Genomic DNA, 27,917 nt, shown 5'->3' with positions numbered 1-27,917 from the left:
TGGATAAGAAATGCTGTCCCAGCCACAACATTCATGTCCTATGGATGAAAAAAAAATCCTCAGTCAACAGCTGAAACATATAAACTGACTACCAGCACGTCTCATCTGAAGGGCCCGGGTTCAAGCGCCACCTTCTCTATTGCTAAGTAATAACAACCAATAACATAGGAACAGGAGGAGTCCATTCAGCCCTTTGATCGTGTTCCACCATTCAATGAGATTGTGGTTAATCCATGGCCTAACGCTTATGCCTTGTGGATGAAAATTTCAAACATCTACTCCCTTTTTTTGTGTGAAAGTGTTTCCTAACATCTCTCCTGCATGGCCTGGCTTCAGTTCTCAGACTATGCCCCAAGTTCTAGAGTCTCCAACCGGTGGAAATAATTTATCTTTATTTACCTTGTCTCTTCCAGTTAATATCTTGAAAACGTCAATCGTATCACTCCTGAAATCTAGAGAAAACAGGCCTAATTTGAGGAATCTATCCTCACTCTTTAACCCCAGAAGTCCAGGTACCCTGAACAGGAGAATTAGAAAATACCTCCACAGGATTTGTGGGAGCCGTAACTAACTGTAAACAGCACTCTAGAAAGAAACCTTCTCCTGAGAGCTTAAGGAGTCCAGGAAAACTTTGTGGATGAGGAAGGGAGTAGAAGTTAGGCCCACTGAGGAAAAACGAGGAATGTTCTTAGAAAAGAATACACTGTGGGAGTGATTGGGAATACTCAAGGTAAATTAGAGATCCCTGAGGGCACAAGGGAGAAAACGTACAATAACAATGCTCAAGACCACACTGGGAAGGACTGAGAGGTCAGGGAGTACATCCTTCAACGTGAGCATTGTCGCCACATCATGAGTAGGCTCAACAAGGGATGGTTGCAGTAGACAGATTAAAGGCCAGAAAATTAACTAAATCAAGGCTACATTATCAGAAAACTTAGTTTAAGAGCACAAAAAGGCAAATTTAAAATATTTGTAATGCAAGAAGTGAGTGAGAAGTATGTAAAGACATTTATAAGATTGCCAAACTAATGAGTTAAACCACAATTTCAACAGACCACAAAAGTTTATTTAAAAAAAATGCATCACTGTGAAAGATGAGAAGGCATTCATTTTGCCCATGAAGAAATGGGAAATATTCTTAAAATAAAAATAAAGACTGCAATGCTGAAACAAACAAAATCAGAAATTACTAGAGAAACTCAGCAGGTCTGGCAGCATCCACAGGTGCAGAAAACAGAGTTAATGTTTCAAATGCAGTGACTCTCCTACAGAACTTTGAGTTTCTCCAATAATTTCTGGTTTTGTTTCTTTGGCAAACACCCGTCTTGGCTGCAGAAAGCAAAAAAATCCTCCAGAAAGTATTCTCCACAATGTTATGGGCAGCACAGTGAATTTGTGATTACAGATAACAAGGTGTAGAGCTGGATGCACTCAGCAGGCCAAGCAGCATCTTAGGAGCAAGAAAGCTGACGTTTCAGGCCTAGACTGTTAGCACTGCTGCCTCGTAGCAATCAGGTTTGATTCCAGCTAAGGGTGACTGTTTGTTTGGAGTGTGAACATTCTCCCGTTGTCTGCGTGGTTATCCTCTGGGTGTTCTGGCTTCCTTCCACAGTCCGAAGAGGTGCAGAATAAGTGGATTAGCCATGTAAATGTGGAGTGACGGGAACCGGGTTAAGGACTAGGTCTGGGTGGGATGCTCTTCAGGTCAGTGCAGATTTAACAGGCCAAATGGCATCTTTCCCTGCTGTACGGATTCTATGATTCTAAGGTAGGAAACTGCCATTTTGACCATAAAAGGGAGTGGAAAGCCCTAGTTTAGAGATACCGTAATAACATAATGGATCTTTACCAGTTAACGACATTTTCTTTATTGGAAGAATTATGCAACCTCCGGGTTGCCTGCATTTGTGAAACTGAGACTTATTGATAAATGGAGTTATAAATATGAAAGTGGTTTTATTAAAAATATTGTAAATTTAATTACAGAGACAAGGGATGTGGCATAAGGTAATGTCTCAGAAAGAGTTAATGTTGAAGTTGTGTTGGGTTCCAGATAATCTAATGACATAGTCTATGCAAGATTCTGATGGGATCACATATGTCATATCTACCTGTTAATGGTCTGGTGTATTTATGCCTATCAAATAAATGTCAGTAGTACTTATTGCTATTATGCAATAAACTATCCCTTAGCACGTAACAATTGTGCCTTTTTCTGTTAAGATTCACCAGTGGCTTATTCTCTGCCACTGATAATTTGTCAAACTCTTAGACTCAACGCAGCCTTGATTATGACAAGCAGCTCCTGCTTGTAGGTCAATCTACTCTTTGTAACTCCTTAGGATAATGGCCTGTCTTTTACCAGGATCCAATTTGGATTTAGGACATGATCCCCTCATGCCATAGCTCTGTTCTATCAAAAATAGTGGCTGTCATCACTGCTGTGGAGCCTGCACCCCCACCTGTATGATTGTAAGTGGCCAGTAGAGGAGAGGGCTTGAACTTCTGAGGTGACAAGGTTCAGGGGTGTGCTGGATGGTGGAGGAACTTGCCGGTATCAGTCCATTTTGTGGCCAAAAGCCATTCATTGCCTTAAAAGTAATGTTTAGCTCTGAGGATACTTGTGATGTCAAGGAAGCTCACGTGTGCAGTGGGTTTCCATCTGAACCACCCTCATTTGGACAAACATTTCATTGGTCAAAGGACCCAAAACTCCCCTCAACGACCTGTGAGCAACAATTTGCGCCATCTCAAGGAAAGTCTTGCTGCGTCCTTCCTTTTAACATGGAGGGATTTCCTGTACAGGCTACTTTCACTTCCTTAATACAACAGAGAATGCTGGAGAAACTTAGCAAGTCTAGCAGCATCTGTGGAGAGAGAAGCCAAGTTAACATTGCAAGTCCAGTAAGGTGACTCTTCACTTCCTTGCCTTGGGCCAACATTTGGACAAGAGCTGGCTTTCCATCATGCTATCGGCATTGGAAAGGAGCATCTAGTTCCCACTGATACCCTTCTGTGGCTGATGGCCACCCAGACGGGGAGGGGGTTGCATTATACCACAACCCCCAAAATTGCACCTTGGCTTGTTTCCTTTGGAATTCTGATTTTCACTGTAGTGTCCCTTAGGAACTGTTTGCACAAATTTAGTTTGGGTTTGGTTATTTTAAATTAGTTGCAAAGGAGGGCTGGTGGCACCAGTGTACCTCGTCCACCCAGGACCCAATACGTCAACGGATTAACGCCTTGCCAGAGATGCCATCATCCCATGAAAGAGCAAAAAAACTCTCAAAATTATTGATAGGGAATCTGCAATTGGACTTTCTCTTGCAATGCATCCCCATCAGTTTGCATTGACTTAACGGGTTGGTTTCTTTAGTCTTTCAATATTCTCCTCTAGTTCATGAACACTTTCACTTCTATCATGACTTATCCAAACTGAAGCAAAAAAGAACAAAGTGCGGAGCTGGATGAACACAGCAAGTCAAGCAGCATCTCCGGAGGAATAAGGCTGACGTTTCAGGCCTAGACTGAAGGGTCTAGGCCCGAAACGTCAGCTTTTGTGCTCCTGAGATGCTGCTTGGCCTGCTGTGTTCATCCAGCTCCACATTTTATTATCTTGGATTCTCCAGCATCTGCAGTTCCCATTATCTCTCACTATTAAACCATTTGTTCTCGATGTTTTAAAACATATTAGAGAACTAAAGCAGTAAAAAAAAGTGGTCAGCTACTTCCACTGAAGCGCTGTTGCGAGCAGGGGATTGCAATACTGTGTTTGATTCAATGTCGTGTTTTGTTAAAATTTCAATGCGAGTTGTTTAAACGGATTCTAGTGAGATACTGCGGGACAGTGCAATCCCCAGACTCTCTATTCCCCCGTGCTCAGGAGCAGCTCTGAGCAGGTCACTAGAGGTTGGGCTACTCAGCTGTCACTCACTGCAGCAAACCAACGTGATGATGGTTTAACGATACCATCAGCTGATGCAGCAAGCACCCGGAAGCATGGGACCGAATCTGTTGTTGTTACTGGCTGCTAGTTCCTATCTAATTTCGCCAGTAAGTGTTTTATTTTATCATCATTCTCTGTATGGAATGTCAGGTCCTGCTTGCTCTGTCTGACAGGCACCGCTCACCCCCACCTCCGTCCACCGTGTCTATGTTGGGCTGTGAGACTCCCTCATTTTCTCTCTCACTTCCTTGCAGTGACCTCGCTCATTCTCTGCCCCCGAGGGTGACCCCTCCACAGCAACACCACACCCCCCACCCAATCTCTCTGTCTTCTGCACCCTTCACACTCTCTCTCTCAACCGGAATGATCCCCTCATTCTCTCTTCCCTCAGATGACCACCCATCTCTCAGTCGCCTCTAAAGCCACACCCCCTGCCTTTCCTGCAGTGAGACCTCCCTTGAGGTGACACCCCCCCCCCCACTCCCACAGTGGCAGTCCTCCTTTCCTCCCCCCTCCACCCACAGTGACATCCCTCACACTCCCTCCCCTGCAGTGAGAACCCCCCCATTCTCTTTGACCCTGCAGTAAGACCCTGTCCCTCTGTCACCCCTGCAGTGAAGCTGCCCCCCCCGCCCCACTTCCCCCTGTGGTCACTCTGTCTCTCTGCTGCAACGAATGACCCTGACCCCCTCACTGTCTCTATTCCTGAGAGAGTGCTCTATCTCACTGCTAGTCTCCTGTATTTAGCACCAAGTTCCTTTTAATTTCAAATTTACAGCTTTCACTTCTTTCCACTGCTCACAAACACACGCCATTCCTTCCTGGCAAACCAAAGATTTTTCTCGTCCATCTTTCTGTTCAGGATACTGATACGTTCAGGATACCATGATACATTCATTGTCTGCAGTCCTGTTGGATTATAACCTGGTCCCATGTGACTTTTGACATTATCTGCAATGCATTCTCCTTTATCCGAGGGAGACCAAAAGTAAAGTGAGTGAATGTTTTACTGAAAGTCTGTCTTATGTTCATTATTGCAACTTTCCAGCCCTCATTAAACCTCACTTCCAGTTCTGATGAAAAGCCATTGACTGGAAAAGTGTTTATTTCTCAACGCCTACATTGGAATGTTGCCAGCATTCTCTGTTTAAATTTTCCATTTTCAGTACTTGTGGTATTTTGCTTTTTGTACCTCAGTCTCTGACTGTCTCTCTGTATTCAACATACAGTATGGTCCTTCACAATCCAAAAGTAAAGCAGAAAATGCTGGCAACATTGGATGAGGCAGTATCTCTAGGATCTGGAAAGTTACCTACGGGTGCAGAAGCTATGTTTGGACAAGAATCTTTTCCCCTCTTAAGATGTACTCCAGTGCAAGACATTTTACCCTGGAACAGAAGTCCACTGACTTCAGTCATTTCCACTGCATTTCAATACTAGGATACACAGCTGCCTTCACAGCTTTGCCCTTGTATTGGAAGCAATCACCATTTCTGGCAATGTCAGTTTTTAAAGGTGAATTGGAGACACCGATTTATTTCACCTCTATGAAGACCCTTCATCATGCCACATGTATTGGCCTCAGAGAGAGTGCAGCATTGATCGACCAGAATGATGCCTGCATTGCAATGGCTAAGTTACAAGGAGAGAGTTTGTTAACAAAGGCTACATACTTTGGAATCCAGAAGTTGCAGATGTGATTTGACTGAAGAAATTGGGGGCAGCAGTTGGAGGGAAATAATTTTCTGAGGCTTGAGAAGCCTAGAGAGCAGAGTCTTTACAAGTTAGAGACAGATCCTTCGAGCATAAAATTAGGGATAATTTCTACACGCAAAACACATTGGAAATTTGGATAACAAAGTGTGGAGCTGGATGAACACAGCAGGCCAAGCAGCATCTTAGGAGCACAAAAGCTGATGTTTCGGGCCTAGACCCTTCATCAGAAAAGGGGGATGGGGAGAGGATTCTGAAATAAATAGGGAGAGAGGGGGAGGCGGACTGAAGATGGATAGAGGAGAAGATAGGTGAAGAGGAGAGTATGGCTGAGGTGGTAGGGAGGGGATAGGTCAGTCTGGGGAGGATGGACAGGTCAAGGGGGGGGCGGGATGAGGTTAGTAGGTGGGAAATGGAGGTGCAGTTTGAGGTGGGAGGAGGGGATAGGTGAGATGAAGAGCAGGTTAGGGAGGCGGGGACGAGCTGGGCTAGTTTTGGGATGCAGTGGGGGGACAGCAGATTTTGAAGCTGGTGAAATCCACATTGATACCATTGGGCTGCAGGGTTCCCAAACGGAATATGAGTTGCTGTTCCTGCAACCTACGGGTGGCGTCATTATGTCACTGCAGGAGGCCCGGAAGGGACATGTCGTCCAAGGAATGGGAGCGGGAGTTGAAATGGTTCGCAACTGGGAGGTGCAGTGGTTTGCTCCACTTGGTTTCCCCAATATAGAGGAAACCACACCGGGTACAGCGGATGCAGTATTCTACATTGGCGGATGTGCAGGTGAACATCTGCTTGATATGGAAAGTCATCTTGGGGCCTGGGATGGGGTGAGGGAGGAGGTGTGGGGGCAGGTGTAGCACTTCCTGCGGTTGCAGGGGAAAGTGCCGGGTGTGGTGGGGTTGGAGGGGAGTGTGGAGAGGACAAGGGAGTCGCAGAGAGAGTGGTCTCTCCAGAAGGCAGACAAGGGTGGGGTTGGAAAAATGTCTTTAGTGGTGGGGTCAGAATGTAGATGGCGGAGATGTTGGAGGATGATGCGTTGTATCTGAATGTTGGTGGGCTGGTATGTGAGGACTGGAGGATTCTCTTTTGGTGGTTGTTGTGGGAGCAGGGTGTGAGGGATGAGGTGCGGGCAATGCGGGAGACACAGTTGGGGGCATTCTCAACCACTGCTGGGGGGGAGGGTGGCGGGGAGGTTGCGGTCCTTGAAGAACAAGGACATCTGGGATGTGTGGGAGAGGAATGCCTCCTCCTGGGAGCAGATGCGGCGGAGGCGAAGGAATTGGGAATAGGTGATGGAATTTTTGCAGGAAGGTGGGTGGGAGGAGGTGTATTCCAGGTAACTGTGGGAGTTGGTGGACTTGAAATGGACATCGGTTTGTAGGTGGTTGCCTGAGATGGAGACAGAAAGGCCCAGGAAGGTCAGGGATGTGTTGGAGATGGTCCAGGTGAACTGAAGGTTGGGGTGGAAGGTGTTGGTGAAACGGATGAACTGTTCGAGCTCCTCTTGGGAGCATGAGGTGGCACCGATCCAGTCATCAATGTAACATAGGAAGAGGTGGGGTTTAGGGCCAGTGTAGGTGCGGAAGAGGGACTGTTCCACGTAACCTACAAAGAGGCAGGCATAGCTTGGGCCCATGCGGGTACCCATTGCCACCCCCTTTGTCAATAGGAAGTGGGAGGAATTGAAAGAGAAGATGTTGAGGGTGAGGACGAGTTCAGCTAGGTGGATGAGGGTGTCAGTGGAGGGGGACTGGTTGGGTCTGCAAGACAGGAAGAAGCAGATGGCCTGTAGGCCATCTGCATGGGCAACGCAAGTGTATAGGGACTGGACGTCCATGGTGAAAATGAGATGTTGGGGGCTGGGGAATTAGAAGTTCTGGAGGAGGTGGAGGGCGTGGTTGGTGCCACAGATGTAGAGAGGGAGTTCCTGGACCAAGGGGGAGAAAATGGAGCCCAGGTATGTGGAGATGAGTTCGGTGGGGCAGGAGCAGGCTACGACAATGGGTCGACCAGAGCAGGCAGGTTTGTGGATTTTGGGAAGGGGATAGAAGCGGGTGGTGCAGGGTTCGGGAATGATGTGGTTGGAGGCTGTGGTTGGGAGGTCACCTGAGGTGATGAGTTTGTGAATGGTTTGGGAGATGATGGTTTGGTTCTTGAGGGTGGGGTCATGATCCGGGGGCGGTAGGAGGACGTTTCGTAGAGTTGGCGTTTGGCCTCGGCGATGTAAAGGTCAGTGTGCCATACTACAACTTTGCCTCCCTTGTCTGTGGGTTTGATGGTGATGTTGGAATTGGTGCAGAGGGAGCGGAGGGCTGCACGTTCTGCAGGGGAGAGGTTGGAGTGAGTGACAGGGGTGGAGAGGTTGATGCAACTGATATCTCGACGGCAGTTGGAGTGGAAGAGGTTGAAGGAGGGTAGGAGGCCTAGGGGTGGTGTCCAGGAAGAGGACTTATGTTGGAGGCGGGAGAAGGGGTCAGTGGGGGTGGGTTAGGCTCACGGTTGGAGAAGTATGCATGGAGGTGAAGGCAGTGGAAAAACTGCTGTATGTCTGACGTGACTGGTATTCGTTGATGTGTGGGTGGAGGGGGCAATGGTGAGCCCCTTGTTTAGGACTGACCGTTCGTCTTCCATCAGGAGGAGGTCTGGGGGGCTTGGGGGTGGGGGGGGGGGATGGTGAAGATTCGGCAGGGCTCAGTGTGGCTGTCTTCTCTGGGGCTGCTGGCTGTGGAGGTTGTGGGCGGAGCGATGAGGTCGTCGGCTGTGGGCGGGGTTACATCAGTGGCGAGTGAAGTTCCGTCGGCGGTGGGCTGGGTCTGTCAACCTCATAAAAAGCCCCAACTTCACCATCAAACCCGCAGACAAGGGAGGCGCGGTTGTAGTATGGCGCACTGACCTTTACATTGCTGAGGCCAGTCGCCAACTTTCTGACACCACCTCCTACCGCCCCCTTGATCATGACCCCACTCCCAAGCACCAAACCATCCATGATCTCCCACCCACAGCTTCCAACCTCATTGTTCCCCAACTCCACACGGCCCCCTTCTATCTTCTTCCCAAAATCCACAAACCCGCCTGCCCTGGTCGACCCACTGTCGCAGCCTGCTCCTGCCCCACCAAAATCATCTCGACTTATCTGGACTCCATTTTCTCCCCCTTGGTCCAGGAACTCCCTCTCTACATCTGTGACACCACCCACGCCCTCCACCTCCTCCAGAACTTCTAATTCCCCAGCCCCCAACATCTCATTTTCAACATGGACGTCCAGTCCCTGTACACTTGCATTCCCCATAAAGATGGCCTACAGGCCATCTGCATCTTCCTGTCCCGTAGACCTGACCAGTCCCCCTCCACCGACACCCTCGTCTGCCGAGCTGAACTCGTCCTCGCTTTCAACAACCTCTCTTTCGATTCCTCCCACTTCCTACAGACAAAGCAGGTGGCCATGGGTACCAGCATGGGCCCAAGCTATTGCCTGCCACTTTGTAAGTTATGTGGAGCAGTCCCTCTTCACTACCTACACTGGCCCTAAACCCCACCTCTTCTTATGTTACATTGATGACTGAATCGGTGCCGCCTCATGCTCCCAAGAGGAGCTTGAACAGTTCATCCATTTCACCAACACCTTCCACCCCAACCTTCAGTTCACCTGGACCATCTCCAACACATCCCTGACCTTCCTGGACCTTTCTGTCTCCATCTCCAGGCAACCACCTACAAACCGATGTCCATTTCAAGTCCACCAACTCCCACAGTTACCTGGAATACACCTCCTCCCACCCACCTTCCTGCAAAAATTCCATCACCTATTCCCAATTCCTTCGCCTCCGCCGCATCTGCTCCCAGGGGAAGACATTCCACTCCCGCACTTCCCAGATGTCCTCGTTCTTCAAGGACCGCAACCTCCCCCCGCCCGGCTGTGGTTGAGAATGCCCCCAACTGTGTTTCCCGCACCTCATCCCTCACACCCTGCTCCCACAACCACCAAAAGAGAATCCTCCAGTCCTCACATACCAGCCCACCAACATTCAGATACAACGCATCATCCTCCAACATCTCCACCATCTACAATCAGACCCCACCACTAAAGACGTTTTTCCAACCCCACCCTTGTCTGCCTTCTGGAGAGACCACTCTCTCTGCGACTCCCTTGTCCTCTTCACACTCCCCTCCAACCCCACCACACCCGGCACTTTCCCCTGCAACCACAGGAAGTGCTACACCTGCCCCCACACCTCCTCCCTCACCCCATCCCAGGCCCCAAGATGACTTTCCATATCAGGCATATGTTCACCTGCACATCTGCTAATGTGGTATACTGCATCTGCTATACCCGGTGTGGCTTCCTCTACATTGGGGAAACCAAGTGGAGGCTTGCAGAACACCTCCGCTCGGTTTGCAGTAAACCACTGCACCTCCCAGTTGCGAACCATTTCAACTCCCCCTCCCATTCCTTAGACGACATGTCCATCCTGGGCCTCCTGCAGTGACATAATGATGCCACCCGTAGGTTGCAGGAACAGCAGCTCATATTCTGCTTGGGAACCCTGCAGCCCAATGGTATCAATGTGGATTTCACCAGCTTCAAAATCTGCCGTCCCCCCACTGCATCCCAAAACAAGCCCAGCTTGTCCCCGACTCCCTAACCTCCTCTTCCTCCCAAATCAAGCTTCAACACCATTTCCCACCTACTACCCTCATCCCGCCCCCTTGACCTGTCCGTCCTCCCTGGACTGACCTATCCCCTCCCTACCTCCCCACCCATATTCTCCTCTCCACCTGTCTTCTCCTGTATCCATCTTCAATCGCCTCCCCCCATCCCCCTTTTCTGATGAAGGGTCTAGGCCCAAAACGTCAGCTTTTGTGCTCCTAAGATGCTGCTTGTCCTGCTGTGTTCATCCAGCTCTACACCTTGTTATCTCGGATTCTCCAGCATCTGCAGTTCCCATTATCTCTGATCACAATTATCTTGGAAATTTGGAACTCTCTTCTGCAAATATGAAGTGGTGCAAATCAGTTGTTAATTTTAGATTTTAAATCGATCAATTTTAGTTATCCAAAGATAGAGGTGTATTGAATGAAGCCTTCAATGCTTAGAGTTTGATCATGATCTTGCTGAACAATGGAGCAAGTTTGGTACTGAATTGTGGTGACTTTACAAACAAAATATGCAATTATAATCCATGGGATAATATTTTCTACTTTTAGGTGTCTGTAACTTTACATATAATGGGATAAAAGGATCTCACATTATATATTTTTAGCTGGTTTGTTGAGTCTGGCTCGTTCATTTATTCGTAACTAAATGACACAGCCTCAGAACTGTTCGTCAGTCAGTCACCATGCAATTTTCTGGAAAGCTGAAGGACAATTCCCAGATAAAATTACAATACTGAGATTTCCTCAATGAAATGCTACGCGATTATTTTGTCCCCAGTACTTAACTGGTACAGGGCAAGAAATCCTGAGTCACTGCGTTACTCTGCCACCAGTGCAAGGAAGCCCACGTCACATCACATGCTGACCTTTCTGTGAGATAAATTACAATTCTACACTGTGTCCTGAACATGATTGATTTATCAAATGCTTGCTGTAAATGAGAGTCTGACAATGTGATTAAAACTGAAAGATCTGGCATTGCTGTAAATCAGAGGCAAAGATAAAAATTGCTGGAAAAGCTCAGCATTTCTAGCATCACCTATGGAGAGAAATCAGCGCTAACATTTTGGGTCAAGTGATCCTTCCTCAGAAGGGAATTTCTCTCCACAGCTGCTGCCAGATCTGCTGAGCTTTTCCAGCAATTTCTATTTCTGACAGTGTGATACTTGCTAATTTCTATAATTCTTTTCAGAGTTTGTCTGGATCATTTCAAATTGATTACAACAATGACTGTTTCCGAAAGGATGGCAAGAAGTTTCGTTACATTTCGGGGAGCATACACTACTCTCGTGTACCTCGTTACTATTGGAAGGATCGTCTTCTGAAAATGTATATGGCGGGACTGAATGCAATTCAAACGTGAGTGTGACAACATAGAATTACATTTGATAAAAACACTGAAAGAAATGCGGATATTGGAATCAGTATGCATGGTGTGTGGGGTTGGGGGGAAAATGCTCAAGCCCTAAAATTGTTGAACTCAACATTGATCCAGAAGGCCGCAGGGTTCCCAAGCAGAAAATGAGACGTGTTCTTCCAGAATACACTGAAATTCACCGGAGCACTACAGTAAACCAGAGACAGAGATGTTGACCAGAGACACAGTGGTGTGCTGAAGTGGCAGCCAAATGGATGCTCAGGGATAGTAGGAACTGCAGATGCTGGAGAAGAAGGGTCTAGGCCTGAAATGTCAGCCTTCCTGCTCCTCTGATGCTGCTTGGCCTGCTGTGTACATACCATATACCTTGTTATCTTGGAAGCTCAGGGTCTTTCTTGCGGATGGAATGTAGGTGTTTTGTGAAACAGTCACCCAGTCTGCACTTTGTATCCTTGGTGTAGAGGAGACCATATTATGAGCCGCCTGGACTTAATATTGACAGGCCTGTCCACACACTACCCATTGTCAGCCGCTTTCTCTGCACAGATGCTGCTAGACCTGATGAGTTTTTCCAGCAATTTCTATTTTTTGTTTTAGAATTACTTTTACCATTCTTTTTTCTTTTGGACATTGTCTGCCGCCAGAATTTGTGGCTGGTTGTAATAGGTGCGGCCCTGTGAGGTGTCTTGGGATCTATTACTACGTTGAAAGTAGCTTTTGGTCTTTCAGGTGAGAATGAGGCCACCCGTTTGGATATAAGATATCTTGCCACTGTTCAAAGACACAAAACAACTTAAATTTATTTAGTACTTTTAATTTGAAACACTTTACACAAGCATTTTGAAACAAAGTTTAAAATTAAAGGCAATACTCAAGCAGATGATCAAGGGCTTGGTCAAAGAGCTAAAGCTTTAAAATAATTTAAATGAAGTTCGAGAGTTGGAAATGTTTGGGAAGGGAATTCTAGAGCTTGGGACTAACGAGGCTGAAAACAAAGCCAACAGTGCTGGAAAAATTAAAATCAGAGTGCGCACAGAGTCAGAGGGAGCCCTGATAATTTGGAGGCATGGGGCCTGAGCAGATTAGTCATTGGGACAGCCAGAAAGGATTTGAAAATGAGGATGTGAAATTTGAAATTATGACACTGCTGGACCTGGAGCCAGTGTAAATTGGTACACCACAGGGATGATAAGTGAGTACAAGTAAGGAGACAGGAAACAGAGTCTTGGACGAACTCAAGTTTACAGAGTTCTTGGCTAGTGCTTATTCCTTAGTCAAGATAGCCATCGCAGATTAACAGTTATTCCCTCTTGTGGAACCTGCCTTGTACAAGTTGATGTTGTATTTTTTTGGAGAATATATAATTAATGTACTAAAATATCAAACCTAATGGGGCCAAAATTCACTCCTTCAGGACATGATAAGCTGTCAGACCTCCCTCTCCTTCAGCTCAAATGATGAAGTCTCTGGAACTACATACTGATAACAGCCCAGAGCAATCAACAGACTATCTCCCTAACCAATCAATGGGAAATAAACACAGCTAGGACTGTGAAGAAAGCTACATTCAGTGGATGAATTAAATGTCAGGTCAGATGCTGGGTTATAGTCCAGGTTTATTCAAAATCACACAAGCTTTCACAGCACAGCTCCTTCGTCAGGTGCATTGAGAGAGAGCAGGGCACACAGACCCAGAGTTTATAGGCAGAGAGAGCAAAAGATCACACAACTGTTGTGCGTGAAGTGCCAGATGATGTGTCTGCAGGCGACCAGGAGTGTTAAACGGTGAGTAAAGTGTCCACAGCTGAATAACCAGTGGAGGGATGACCTATAATCTGATTAAGTGAGGCAGAGAGATAATTACAAAAAGTTTAAAATATATTGATGCTGGAGACAAATTAAATGACTGGAATCGCATGTTGGAATCAAAACTGTACAAACTAATTGAGGTGGAGAGAGCATTACAACTTATCGAGGTGATGGTGTCAAAACAGGACGGTAAGGTAGATTTTACAGATACAGAACGTTGAGGTGAAGTCACCTGTAGCGTGACATGAGCCCAAGATCATGGGTGAGGCTGTCTTCATAGGTACGGAACTTGGTATCACTTTTTGCTCAGCGATTCTGTGTTGTGTACCTCAAAGGACAGTTACCTAAATATCGGAGGCTGAATGCCCTTGACCACTGAAGTGTTCCCAGACTTGGAGGGAACATTCCTGCCCGGCGATTGTTGCGCAGTGTCCATTCATCTGTTGTCATAACATCTGTGCGGTTTCGCCAATAAACCGTACCTCGGGGGCATCCTTGCCTGAGGTCTGAGATAGACAGACAGTGTTGGTCGAGTCACATCAGTTTCTGCCGTGAATATGGTGGGTGGTGTTCCCATGTGCGATGGTAGTGGCCATGTTGATGGTCTGACATGCCTTGCAGAGGTTGCCATGTCAGGGTTATACAGTGTTGTGGGCAATGCTGTCCTGAAGGCTGGGTAGTTTGCTGTGAACAATGGTCTGTTTAAGGTTTGGTGGTTGTTTGAAGGCGGGAAGTGGAGGCATGGGGAAGATCTTGGTGAGATGCTCATCATCATCGATGACATGTTGAAGGCTGTGAAGAACATGGTGTAGTTTCTCCACTTTGGAAAAGTAGTGGACAATGAAAGTCACTATATCGGTTGTATCTTATGTCCATCTTCTGAGGAGTTCGTTGCAGTTTCTCGCTGTGGCACGTCGGAACTGGCAATCGATGAGTTGAGCATCATATCCTCCCTCCTCCCTGACCAACGCCCATCTCAGCTTCCTGCCTACACTCACCTTTACTAGCTTCATACCCGCCTCCTCGACCTGTCCATCTTCTCTCCACCTATCTGCTCCACTATCCACCTTGCATCACTGCCACCACCTCCCTCTTTATTTCAAAGCCCCCTTCCCCTCCCCGCTTTCTGAAGAAGGGTCCAGACCCGAAACATCAACCTTCCTGCTCCTCAGATGCTGCCCGGCCTGCTGTGTTCCTTCAGCTCCACATCTTGTTATCTCAGACTCCAGCATTGACAGTCCTACTATCTCTCGATGGTAGTCATGATGTGGAGGTGCCGGTGTTGGACTGGGGTGGTCAAAGTCAGAAGCGACATGACACCAGGTTATCGTCTGACAGGTTTATTTGAAATCACACAAGCTTTCGTAACACTGCTCCTTTGTCAGGCGCAGTGACAGCGCTTTGCACGTAGACTCAGAATTTATAGGCAGAGAGATAAAAAAAATCATGCAACTGGTGTGAAATTGTTAAGTGTTGAGGCCTGCGAACTGTAAGTAGAATTAGGTTTATTTTCACATGTACTCAAACACAGAAGTGGAGGAGCACAGTGCAAAGTTTACAATGTCAACCAGCCCCCTTATGGTACCATCTTAAGTATAAAATACCTAGGTACAAGTCTTAGGTACAAAAATAGAGAAACAAAGATACAAAAAGTCACCCTACAGTGATTCATAGTATAAGTTAGAAAAATAATAAATTAAGTTTAAAAAAAATTAGTGTCAAATAAACAGATAAGGTGTTTAAATTAAACATATATTGATGCTAGAGACAAATTAAATGACTGGAATCGCATGTTGAAATCAAAATTGTACAAACTAATTAAGGTGGAGAGATCATTACAACTTAACGAGGTGATGGTGTCAAAACAGGACAGTAAGGTAGGTTTTACTCATGCAAGATGAGGTGGTGTTCCTCCAGCTTGTATTGAGCCTTGCTAGAGCACTGCAGCAGGCCTGAGAGAGAAATGTTCAGATGGTCCCTTTTCTTAACCTCTCCAACCTGCAAAGCCAAAGCCCCTACTGCCAGCTGACATTTTCTCAACCACTTAACATTGATTGTTTGGGTAGGGCTAAGGAAAAGTCTAACTATTATTGCAGTTAACGTGCTTGTTCTTTAAATATCATTTAAGTATAAAGGTTGAAAAAAGCACTTCATGTGACAACTGTGGCTGAGTTGTTACTGGGTGCAAAATCATCAGCACCCCTCCTACATTACAACAGTAGCTACACTTCCCAAAAGTAAGTTCTTCTTTGGCTATAAAGTGATGTGTGGTGTTTGTGAAAACTGCTGTATTCATCCAAGTTTTGTTTTTCTATTTTAAAGCTCTGCTTTATGTACCTAGACATTTTTTTATAACATGCATTTCTTTGTGTACATGCAAATGTTCTCGAGACTGCTAATTCCATGGAAAAGGAGCAAGATACCATTATGGAACAAGGAGTAATGTGGGATGAGAGCTATGGAGCATCAACAGTATCTCTTGTCCAGGTTGCTACGCTGCTTTAAACTCTGGTGCTAGTGACTCAGTTAAGACTCAGTTTGTTAATTGTTGTGTTACCATAAAGGCCAAAGGAAGGATTAAAGAATGAGGAAGGTCATATGTGCAGTTGGTGTTCTAATATTCTCTGTTATTAACCTGCATCAGTTGTGCAATAAACCAAATCCTACTTAAATTATATAGGTATGTACCATGGAATTATCATGAGACCATACCTGGCAAATATGACTTCACTGGAGATAGAGATTTGGAATCCTTTTTGAAGCTATGCAATGAAATCGGTTTGCTGGTCATCTTACGAGCTGGGCCTTATATTTGTGCAGAATGGGACATGGTGAGTGCAATAAAATTCAAGTGAGAAATTGTAATTCAAATTTATAAAACAAATGGTTTGTGAAGCTCACACGTTTTAATTTTGTTTCTCAAAGGGTGGTCTTCCTGCCTGGCTGCTACAGAAGAAGTCAATTGTCCTTCGATCTTCAGATCCAGGTAAGATGCAACATCATAGATTTGGTTTTGCTTCGATAACATGAAAGGTCGAAAATTCAGAGTTAATAATTTGCTGAGAGGCAAGTAATTAGCAAATGATAACTGATTATTTTTGTTTAACACAATGAAGAAAGAGCTTTGAGCAATGTTTCAGATTGTGACTTTCTCAGAACATTTTGACCAGTTTGCAATGAAGAAGGACTTAGATCCAATTTCATGCTGAAGTGTTGCTTTTGCAAATATTGAAACCAGCGTACTAAACCTTAAACCAAATCTTGAGTCACTCAGCCACATGCTAGAGCCAGTACCACTGAAACAATACATCAATTGTTGCTTTTCTCTACAAGCCCTCATGAACAATCACGCTTCATGAGGTTGGTGTGTCTCTCCATGCTGAGCTTTGCATGAAATTAATTTAAAGGAAGGTGAGGGATGGTGAATGAGTGAGTAGGCAGACGAGTGGACAATCTTAGTTGATGCTTTGACAAACAAAAACCCACCTCTCTGACAGTGAACTAGCGAATGAAGACCCACACATCATATGTTAGTGCATAGGGAAAGCTAGAGTATCCAACTGAATGGCTTTGGAGCTACATGTTATACAGCTGTGGCCCAAACGTTAAGTAGTTGCTGGAGAACATCTGAGTATAAGGGAATGAAATCCGCTTATTTACCCAAGAGAGTGTTTATAGCAGACTTGATATTTGTGAAATATGGTGTGAATGCAGCTGTCACTCATACGTGAACACCCAACCAGACAATTACTCATGACTTCCAGGGAATTCTCACACTTAGCTCAGACTTATTAAAATCTTCACTCCACTTACATTACAATCCTTTTAGCAACACTCATTCTCGCCACTTGATTCCTCTGTTTTATCAATGACCATCATTACTGTTCAGAAGCTGGGCCGGTCACTGGTCAACACTGTTTGTGCAGTGTACACTTTTTCCATATGGTGCTTCTTTGCCACTCTGACTTTCTCAAATTATGAGGCATCCCATGTTCCCATTGCAGAAGGATCTGGAATACAGCCACACTTGGCTTGAGTCAAGTTACATCTAAGCCACATTAGTGTCAGCCAATAGCTAACTCCAATAAGAGACAGTCCAAATCTCACTTCTCGACATCCAACATTCATGATTCAGTACATCCAAATCCACAGAGTGGTTGCTGACCAGGAACTCGACTCAGCTAGCTCCAGAAATGCTGCAGCTACCAGAGCAGTCTTGCAGCAAGGAACTTGCATTCTCACCACTGTCTAGAAGGCACCAGTCGAAGGAGTATGATGGCATATTGTCTAGCTCCCTTCTTGGATGCAGTTGCAACAGCGTTCAAACTCCATGCCATGAGGGTGAAAGTAACCCAATTAATTGGCAACCTATCCACCAACTCAAGGATCCTCACCCTCCCAGTACGTGGCTGCAGTCATTCTTCTTTGTAAACCTTTGGTGATGTGTGTAACTAGTTTTTTTCAAAGCTTCGCATCTTAAATACTGTGCAAACAAACAAAAAAAAATAATGCAGACCATTGTCTGTCTGTGAGGTACCTTCCGGTGTGTCGTGTGCTCATGCTCATGCACGGTTTAGTGCCAGCATTGCAGCAGTAACTCACTGAGGTTTCTTTGACAGCACTTCCCAAAACCATGACCTTTTCCTCTTGACCAAGTACTGGAGCAGCAGTTTTGTGAGACCCCAACCACTTTCAGGTTACTCTTCTAGTGACACACTCTTCTGATGCCTGCACCCAACCCTACTCTTTCATCATTCGATTGTTTACTTGGCAAAAACCCTGGAGTTCCCTACTGAACTGTATTTTGGGACAATCTCCGAAGCATGGACTGCAGAAGGCCCACTAACACCTCCTTGGGCATCGGTAGAGGAGCAATAAACGATGGCCCCAACAGTAATGCCCTCATTTTGAGAATGAATAATAACAAAAAGTGCACCTTACTAAAGTTAGGGACCAGCAAATTTGAAGTGATCTTTCTGTCTCTGCCCAATAGCAAATCTTGCGACTAAACAGAAATACGGACTGTTCTTTCCAGTTTTTGATAGTTTTGCCATTGTCCTAGATTATCTCCGGTTTGTTCATAAGTGGATGGATGTTTTGCTGCCCAAGATCAAACCATTTTTGTATCAGAACAACGGACCAATTATTGCTGTACAGGTAAAAAATGTCGATGTTAAAATGGATGAACAAACTGATCCATATAATTAGTCAATGACTAATCTTCTTGATTGGGTGGGTGTTAGGGCATAGTCCAGGGGGATGTGCAACAACATCTTGCATTTGTGTAGCATCTTTAGCACTGTAAAACTACCCAAGCTTCTTCACGGGAGCATTGTCCAACAGCATTTAACGCTGAGCCAAGTGTGACGTAGGAACAGGTGAAAGGAATGAACCTTGAAGGGTGTGTGTGTGTAGGGGGGGTGGTCGTTGGGATGGAAGGAAGGAAGGTGGTGGGATTTCCAGAACTTGAAGCCTAGAGAGCAAAAGACACAGCCAACAGTCGTAAAGTAAATAAAAGTAAGGATGTGTGAAAAGCAAGAATAGAAGAAGCACGCAGTTCGTGGAGAGTTGTCGGGCTGAAAATAAATTGTCTGGTCATTATCCCATTATCGTTTGTGGTAGACTGCTGTGTGCAAATTGTCCACAACATTCCCTGTGTGACGTCTTCAAAAGTGCTTCATTGGATTGGTTGTAAAGCACTTTGAGATCCCTGTTGTCTGTGAAAGGCGTCATATAAACGCACATCTTGTTCATCTATCAGGAGATGTTTTGCAGTTTGTTTATTAATATGACACATAATTAGCAAGGGGGTAAGAATTCTTATGCTGTTTCAGGTGGAGAATGAATATGGTAGTTACTTTGCTTGTGACTATGACTACCTACGATACCTACTGAAGCTCTTTCGGTATCATCTGGGAGATGAAGTAGTTCTGTTCACAACAGATGGAGCAGGCAAAGGTTACCTCAAGTGTGGCTCACTGCAAGGGCTGTATGCTACAGTGGATTTTGGCCCAGGTATTCTAACATTTAGTTATTTGGAAGAATTGAAAGCCTTTGATTGTTGAAAGGTAAGGAAGTTTTTCACTCTGCACTTCTCACCAAAGAAAGCAAGGAATAATAAAAGCAAAATAATGCGGATGTTGGAAGTCTAAAATTTAAGGTAACATAAAGTGCTGGAGAAACTCAGCAGGTCCACCATCTTCTGAGGCTGAATTCCAAAATGGTGCAGCCTCCTGAGAGAGAAAAAAAATCCTTATCTTAGTCCTAAAGGGGCAAACCCAAATTTTAAACAGAGCTCCCTAGTTCTGGGCTTATTTGCAAGAGGAAAGTTCCTTTCCATGTGCAGCTTGTCAAGACCATCCAGGATCTTGTAAATTTCAATCCAGTCACCCCCATAAGACAACCCCTCAGTTCAGGTATCAATCTAGAAAACCTACCTTCACAAAACTGATTTCCCCATCACTGATCTTCAAACATCCGAAGAACAGCAGACCAGGACAGATTTAAAATTGATTAAGACATAAATATACAGCAGTGTGAGGGGCCCAGCACTGCTTGTGAGTGTGCTTAACAGTACCTTGTGGGTTTAATCGTCCTGATCCAAAAAGTGAGAGACCACTTTACACTTGACATTGCATTTAGTGGGAGCACTTGGGACTTGGGAGCTGTCTGGAATGTTGCATCTCCTTTGCTGTTTGATAAAATTGTGGCTGGTTTGGTTTAATCTCAACCCTTCTTTCCTGCCTGTCCCATCATTGACTCACTTGATCAAAAATCTAACTCTGCCTTGAGTAAAATCAGTGCACATACAGGAACATGCCTATTATAAACTTTGGGGGTTATGCTTTTAATTTTGAACCATTGAGCCACATGAAATAATTGGATGTCAAGTATTTTTATGTCTTACTTTGTGTGATATTATTTTCTATTGGCAGGTGGAAATACTTCAAAATCATTTGAAGCTCAAAGATATGCAGAGCCTCATGGACCAATGGTAAGCATCTAGCAACTGACATCCTTTTAGCCAACTTGACGTTACTGCAAGAGTAGCTGGATATTTGGAATGAGATAGCATGCAACTTGGTGGATTTATTAATTCATTGTACTATCATTTTGTAGATTAACACTGTGTCAATCACATTGTTTAAGTGTGAGATAAGCAGGCAATGGTATTGGTTGATTTGGTTCTCCTGAGCATTTTAAAATGAGGCAGTAATGGGGCTCCTGTGGTGCAGTGGTAATAATCCCTAACTCTAAACCTAGGTTCAAATCCCACCTGTTCCAGCAGTATTTAACAACGTCTCTGAACAGATCGATTTAAAATTATGTTAAAAACAGGAATTCAGCAGATCAGGCAGCATCTATGAAGAGAGAAACAGTTAACTTTTTGAGTTCAATATGGCTTCTTCAGACTGAAATGGGATAGTGAGGACCCCGGAGACAATACAGCTGTAAGACTCTATGTAAGAGAATAGAGTTGCTATTAAGGATAAGCACTCATAGTTTCTGATTCACTATAGGGCTAGGATCCAATCAGCATGTTGTACACTGCTTATTGGATATAACTCATGCCGTTTAATATGCGGAAAAGCATGAAATATTGGAAATGGAAAATTAACATTTACTCAAGTTTCCCACTGAAGAAAGATATTTTGGCCCAATGGAGTGAAGTTTTCCTCCTAAGTGGGATAGTTGGTGCAGAGGATTATAAGTACCTGAATACTGATGAATTCCAAACTGCACCTTGAGAAGAAGCTCCTTGCTTGTGTCCAACCTGTCGTTAGCCTAATTATCTCTCTGGAGGAATTCACTTTGTGTGATCAGTTAGTTTTTCTTTGATTCAGCATTCAGTAGACTTGTAGTTGCTCGTCTGTAACTTGCTGAGAGAATACCTAATTCTGGGACTTCAGGCTGGGGCAATGGGTCTGAGGACCTAGCTATTTCTTGAAACTGTCTTCTTAGATGGGCAACAGGATTTAGCCATGAGACAACGGTGATGTCAAAATGCCTCCTGTCTCCATTAGACAATCTTCTAAGAAAGATTTTGGCAGTGATTTAGGGAAGGTTGATTTCTTTTGTTGAAGAGACAGTGAGAAGCATTAATTTGACATCAAAGATGCAAATGTTAAAATTTAGATGCAGCTTATCAGGAGTTGGGGGGCTTTTGTGATGCTGTAGTAGTGCTCCTGCCTCAGTTCCTGTCATTACATGGCAGAGCAGGCTGATTACAAATAGTTATCCAAGAATTTGTGTCAACTAGCAAGGTTGTGCTGATGGGTTAGTGTAACTTGTGCTGTAGATAAACCAGTAGATGTATGGTATTTAGATTTCCAGATAACATTTGATAGGGTTGCCACATCAGAGATCATTACAGAAAGTAAAAAGCTCATGGTACAGAGGATAACACATTGGCTTGGATAGAAGCTTGGCTTGCCAACAGGAAGCAGAGAATGGGAATAAGTGGGTCTTTGTCATGCCAACAGCATGTCATGAATGCTGCAACTCAGGTTCTGGGGCCTCAATCCTTTACACTTTATACAAATAGTCTAGAAAAGGGGTGTCAGTTAGCACAGTTGGATGGCCACATTGCAAAGCATACCATCCAAGCGTGGGTTCAATTCCCGCAGCAGCTGAGGTTACAATGAAGGACTCTCCTTCTCAAACTCTCCGTCACTTGAGGCATGGTGACCCCTTAAATTCCTTTTTCATTTGGAGGGCGCAGCTTAATCACCTCTCTTCAGAAACCTGATTGTTACACTGCCTGTAAATAGTTGGGTAAACAGCTCTCCACCTCTCCCCGCCAAAAGCAAGTTTTCTCTGTACTAACTTCTCTGCTCAATGACTCTCTGTCCGCCCCCGCCAGTGCAGTCAGCAACACTCTAATACTCCATCCTCAACCCCACCCCTCATTCTCACTCTGGGGTCACGTAAGGTCTGAGACATTAAAATAAAGTCACATCAGAAAAAGCTCCGGTAGTACCTGAGTACCAGATAATGGGATGAATATTTGAAAGAGAGAAGATGATGGGAAGAGTGTGATGAGGTGGCTCAAATTCTCACATGCCCTTTTACAATGTAAGTACTGAAAGATTATATTGAATGTAATGCAAACGTCAGATGTATTTTCAGGTTAAATAGCGTGAATTAAGTGTCTGAGTCAATGAATTAAGTGTTTTTTTTTATATTAGGTAAATTCTGAGTTTTACACAGGATGGTTGGATCACTGGGGCAAGAAACATTCTGTGATCAAAAAGGAGGTCATTGCTAAATCACTGGATGAAATCCTTGCTCTTGAAGCCAATGTCAATATGTACGTATTTTTAATGAATTTCTCATGTTCCAAAACTAAATTTGCAATTCTCTGTTGAAATCTAATTTTTGTTTGGATATTGTCAGGTACATGTTCGAAGGAGGAACAAGCTTTGGCTACTGGAATGGTAAGAGTCTATCAGTGACTTTTAACATTGCTGGAATATACAGTCTGTTTTAAACATTGAATGGTATTAGTACTAGTAATTGAGCTGTGAACAGTAATGTCCACTTTACCAGTCACTATTAGTATTAGAACGCAGTTAACCATTAATCTACTTGTGATAATAACTTATAAACTGCACATTAATTGCAGCTAGAGGGCTACTTGCAATGGCTTCTCTTCTGATCCTGTATGATTACCTGGGTTGTCCCTTCAGGATCTGTGCTCTCTGGCTCCTGTTTCTCATCTGCATGCTCTCCCATGATGATATAATTTGAAACCATAATGTCAGTTTTTGCATGCACACTGACAACACCCAGCTCTACCTGACTACTACTTCTCTCAACTCCTCTGTTATGCTAAATTATCAGGTCATTTACTGTTAGCCATGGCTCAGTTGTGTAGCTTCTTGAATCACAAGATTCCAGGTTCAAGCCCCACTCCAGCAGTCGATCTCAAAGGTCAAGACTGAAACTCCAGTGCAGCCTTGAAGCTGTTCTGCACCATCAGAGGTGCCATCATGTGGATGAGAGAGTGTGCCCCTGCTGCTGCCAATGTAAAAGGACACTATCCTACGGCACTGTTTCGATGGAAGAGTAGAGGAATCATTAGAGCTCTGACAAACCTCTATCTTGTAACCAGAATATCTTGCCATTATCACGTTACTGTTTGTGGGAGATTGCTATTACAAATTGGCTGCCACACTCCCTACATTACAGCAGTGACTGCATTTCAAAAGCTACCTTATTGGCTGCCTGTAACCAGAATTTGCTGCTTGCTTTATACAGGAATTAAGGCCACTCCAAGGACTTTCCCTACTGTTCAAGTTAATACCGTCAATGCTGACTTTGGGCTTCATTCTCCGCCTGTCTGCTCCCTCCCCATTAACTTTCCCTTTCAGCTGCTGGTAAGCTCACCACCTGCCAATTGGCATGCCCAAGCAGAGCTTCCCTGTGCAGAAGTTGCTGTCAAACGTGGAAATTGGCACCCGGTGCCTCGTCGCATTCTCCCCCGTATCCTTCGACTCCCAAAAGTCTGACCGTCTCAGGCTTAAATATATTTCAAAACGCTATTGGATAGAGAATTACACAGATTCAAATCTCTTTTGAATGAAGAAGTTTCACCTCCTCTCAGCCCGAAATGGTTGGCCCTTCACCTGAGCCTGTGCCCCCTGTGATCCAGGTTCTCTAGCCAAGGGAAGCGACCTCCGCATCAATTCTGTCAAACCCTCAGAATCTTGTGTTTTTAAAGAGTTTACCTTTCACTTGTTTAAATTCCAGAGAGTAAAGGTCCCATTTACTGATCTACTCACATGTTATAGTGTTCTTGCATTAAATCCACTGACGTGCACAAGTCTCCTATGCTGCCTATAGTATTTATGAAAGGAAAAAAGGTGTTGTGCATTTGTCATTAAATACACTTTTTCTTAAACTGATGTAGGAGCAAACTCTCCCTATTGGCCACAGCCAACGAGTTATGATTTTGATGCCCCTCTGTCAGAAGCTGGAGACCCGACTGACAAATACTTCAGTGTTCGACAAGTTATTGGAAAGGTAAGGGCTCAAACAAAACAGAAATAGCAAATATAATCCAGTACTATACCAAGGAAAAGATGCTGCTTGGCCTGCTGTGTTCATCCAGCTCCACACTTTGTTATCTCGGATTCTCCAGCATCTGCAGTTCCCATTGTCTCTGTATCAAGGAAGTCAACTGCTCAAATAAAATCCTGGAATATTCCAGCGCAGAAACCGCCATCTCACCTGTTAAATCTGTCTCACTGCTCAAAGTACGAGTCACCCAATCTAAGCCCAACCTCTGGTTGCTTTTCACATCCTTAAATGCCCCTCTTTCTTAAGAAAAACAGTGGATTACATTTTAGAAATATGGCATCAGTTTCAATAATATTTTGCTGAGCAAGATTCAAATCACCCTCTGCATAAGGGAATTTTTCCTGCCCCTCAGTTTAGATTGTTCTGTTGAGTGCTTGTCGACAACAAACGGAAACAACATGCCTTACTTTATCTTTAAATAGCTTCAAGGATATACCAAGGCTACAATCTCTATCCGCATATCACAAATGAAAGCTGTCAACATGAGTCAAGACATGTTTATTAAAGGTTACACTCACTCTCAGGCAGCTCACAGTGGTGCTCTGCTGTAGAAGATCATGTTATTGTCAATGAGCTCAACTCTATAGATCTTTTATTTTCTCATCTTCTAAATTTAAATTATGTTTCTCAATTTTAACCCCTTTTTGAATGCTTCACTTTTATCACAAGCTCACCAATACGTACCAAGCTCTCTCAATATTTTTTTCACTGTCTGCTTATGTAAAAAACTGGTGCTAGGGCAAAGAAAACATGGAATGTATCTGCTGTGTGTGTACGGCAGATTCATCTGTCTGACTGTGCATAAGCCATGTGAGAAAGGTTAGATTTAAACAGCAGCAATGTATTGCTTAACCTTGACCAAGTTGTTTATGACCCCTATGAAAACCGCTTGGGATTTATTATAAAATGACTTCTTTGCTTGCCCTCGGTCTTTTGACAATGCTCCTTCATACTCTTAAACCTCACCTCAGCTCCAATAAACCATCCCTAATTTCTTAGGTAACAAGGTGTAGAGCTGGATGAACACAGCAGGCCAAGCAGCATCAGAGGAGCAGGAAAGCTGACGTTTTGGGCCTAGACCCTTATTCAGATCAATTCTTTTTTTGATTAGATTAGATTAGCTACAGTGTGGAAACAGGTCCTTCGGCCCAACAAGTCCACACCGCCCCTTGAAGCATCCCACCCAGACCCATTCCCCTATAACCCACACACCCCTGAACACTATGGGCAATTTAGCCTGGCCAATCCACCTAGCCTGCACATCTTTGGACTGTGGGAGGAAACCACAGCACCCGGAGGAAACCCACGCAGACACAAGGAGAATGGGCAAACTCCACACAGACAGTTACCCGAGGCTGGAATCGAACCTGGGTCCCTGGCGCTGTGAGGCTGCAGTGCTAACCACTGAGCCACCGTGCCACCCTGTTCTAAGAATTTTGCTAAGAATTAATTTCTTAGGTCTACCTTCATAATTCCAAGCCCCTCAGATACAAGCAGGAAATGCTGGAAGCACTCAGCAGGTCGAGTGCTGGGAAGAGAAACAGTTAGCATTTTGAGGGGGCCTTTCATCAGACAGGCGCACTCACTTGCACAGACCAAAACATTCTGGGTCTGACCTTTACAGCCACTTGAGCTAAGAGGCCCTCCTTCCTTACATGGAAGCAACAACAGCTGCACGCCTCCAAGCCCCCACTGCCTCAGCAACCTGAGCCCTACCCACCCTCACCAAAACTCCTACCCACACTGATTTGGCTGCAAAAAAAAACTTTCAATATTTAAATTTTGAAAGAATTTGGTGAAAGGATGCTCCATTTTTCTTTTACTTACCTGCATGGTTTCCTGCTGCTGCTTTAATGCGTCAAATTGACCTTCCTGCTTTGAGAGCCTACCCTCTGGCCATTAGTTGATCTCCCAATGGAAAACCATAGTGAGTAGATGTCTCTGACACAGTGTGGCCTTCTGACCCCCAGTTGCACCTGCACTTTTTCCATTAAATTCACATCCTCCTGATAGTAGGATGCTAGAACTGCACGCTGTAGTCCAATTGCAGCCTGAGCTATTGTACAGGTTCCACACTAGATATCAAATCCAGAATTGCAATAATCTCTCCAGTTTAGAGGATAGATTGAAGAAGTTCTTGGAGAGAGCTTTGAGAGGAGATCTGATTAAGATTTTTAAAACCATGAGTGGGCTGGACCGAGTAGTTTAGGAATAGCTGTACCTGCTTGTAAAAGAAACAAGGAGAAAAGCGGTTGGAATTAAAATGATGTGCAAATGAAGCAAGGTTGATGTGAGGAAAGAAATTCTTCATCAAGTGAAATTACAGTATGGAAATGTGGCAAGGCAAGCTTAATTGAAGCATTCAAAAAAACTATGGATGTACTTTTTTGGACCGTAAAGTAATTTAGGGAGATTGGGACAAGCCATAACATTGGCACTAGATCATAGAACTGGGCTAGATTATCAGTCATAGAGACATGGATTTGTACAGTGCAGAAAAAGGCTCCTTGGCCCGTCGAGTCAGCACTGACATGACTCCCACTGAAGGCACACTGATCCTGATTTTCCTGAATTCCATGTGCTGGTACAGGCATAATGGGCTGAATAGCCTGGTTCTGCACCATAATAATTTTGTGATAACGCAATGTACTTTGACACCCTTTGAAAACTCAAGTGCACTTGCTCTGTTCTTTGTTGAAAATGTTATGATTTAAGGTGTTCTTCTTTGCTTTTAATTGACATGCTTTTGCATTGAACACCATCTACCCATCCTACAAGCTTGTCTACATTCTCTGCAGTCTTTTTGTAATATGACATTTCGTCAGTTGGAGGCTACCAGCCAACTTTGGTAATAATCTCTGGTTTCAGTAACAAATAGAATTATCTGCTGGAACTGGAAATCTGTTCACTGTATTTTTAACCACAGAGCTCTGCCAAGGCTGGGTCATTAAATATCTTCTGTACTAAGATAGACAAAATTTCAATCAGTAAGGGAATCAAGGGTTATGGGGTAAGGCATAAAAATGGAATTGGCAGTGATCAGATCTTGCTGAATGGTGAAACAATGATGGACCAAATGATCTACCTATGTTCCTACATCTTATGGTCTTATTTAATGTAGGCTACCAGAACAAGGAATATGTGTCAAGAATTCCCACTCAATAAACAAAGTTAGTCTTGCACATGCTGCCTGGAGCATCCTTCTATCCACTGGGGAATAATCTTCAGGAGCTTCCCTCCCCATATTGAATTTTAATAGAGAAAGAACCAGGATGTTGCTTTGGTGAAGCAGTTAACAATGTATGATCTGCTGGTGAGAGTTGC

At 44.5% G+C, this 27,917-nt stretch overlaps 1 protein-coding gene across 2 annotated transcripts in view; it reads left to right on the top strand.

Annotated features, from left to right (window-relative positions):
• The first annotated feature begins 3,939 nt into the window (after window positions 1-3,939).
• glb1 (galactosidase, beta 1) overlaps window positions 3,940-27,917 on the top strand; it is a 72,930-nt gene continuing 48,952 nt past the window's right edge. For both annotated transcript variants that reach the window (XM_048563857.2, XM_048563852.2), the window contains exons 1-10: window positions 3,940-4,056; window positions 11,517-11,683; window positions 16,192-16,342; window positions 16,437-16,497; window positions 18,574-18,668; window positions 19,346-19,526; window positions 20,447-20,505; window positions 22,700-22,821; window positions 22,908-22,948; window positions 24,424-24,536. In XM_048563857.2, the coding sequence (XP_048419814.1) occupies window positions 3,982-4,056; window positions 11,517-11,683; window positions 16,192-16,342; window positions 16,437-16,497; window positions 18,574-18,668; window positions 19,346-19,526; window positions 20,447-20,505; window positions 22,700-22,821; window positions 22,908-22,948; window positions 24,424-24,536 (1,065 nt within the window). In that variant the 5' untranslated portion in view covers window positions 3,940-3,981. The remainder of the gene's footprint in view (window positions 4,057-11,516; window positions 11,684-16,191; window positions 16,343-16,436; window positions 16,498-18,573; window positions 18,669-19,345; window positions 19,527-20,446; window positions 20,506-22,699; window positions 22,822-22,907; window positions 22,949-24,423; window positions 24,537-27,917) is intronic.

Source organism: Stegostoma tigrinum, chromosome 2 (genome assembly GCF_030684315.1).
Source record: "Stegostoma tigrinum isolate sSteTig4 chromosome 2, sSteTig4.hap1, whole genome shotgun sequence".
NCBI classification, from domain to species: domain Eukaryota; kingdom Metazoa; phylum Chordata; class Chondrichthyes; order Orectolobiformes; family Stegostomatidae; genus Stegostoma; species Stegostoma tigrinum.
The sequence above is the reverse complement of the archived record's forward strand: the minus strand, read 5'-3'. Positions and strand labels throughout refer to the sequence as shown.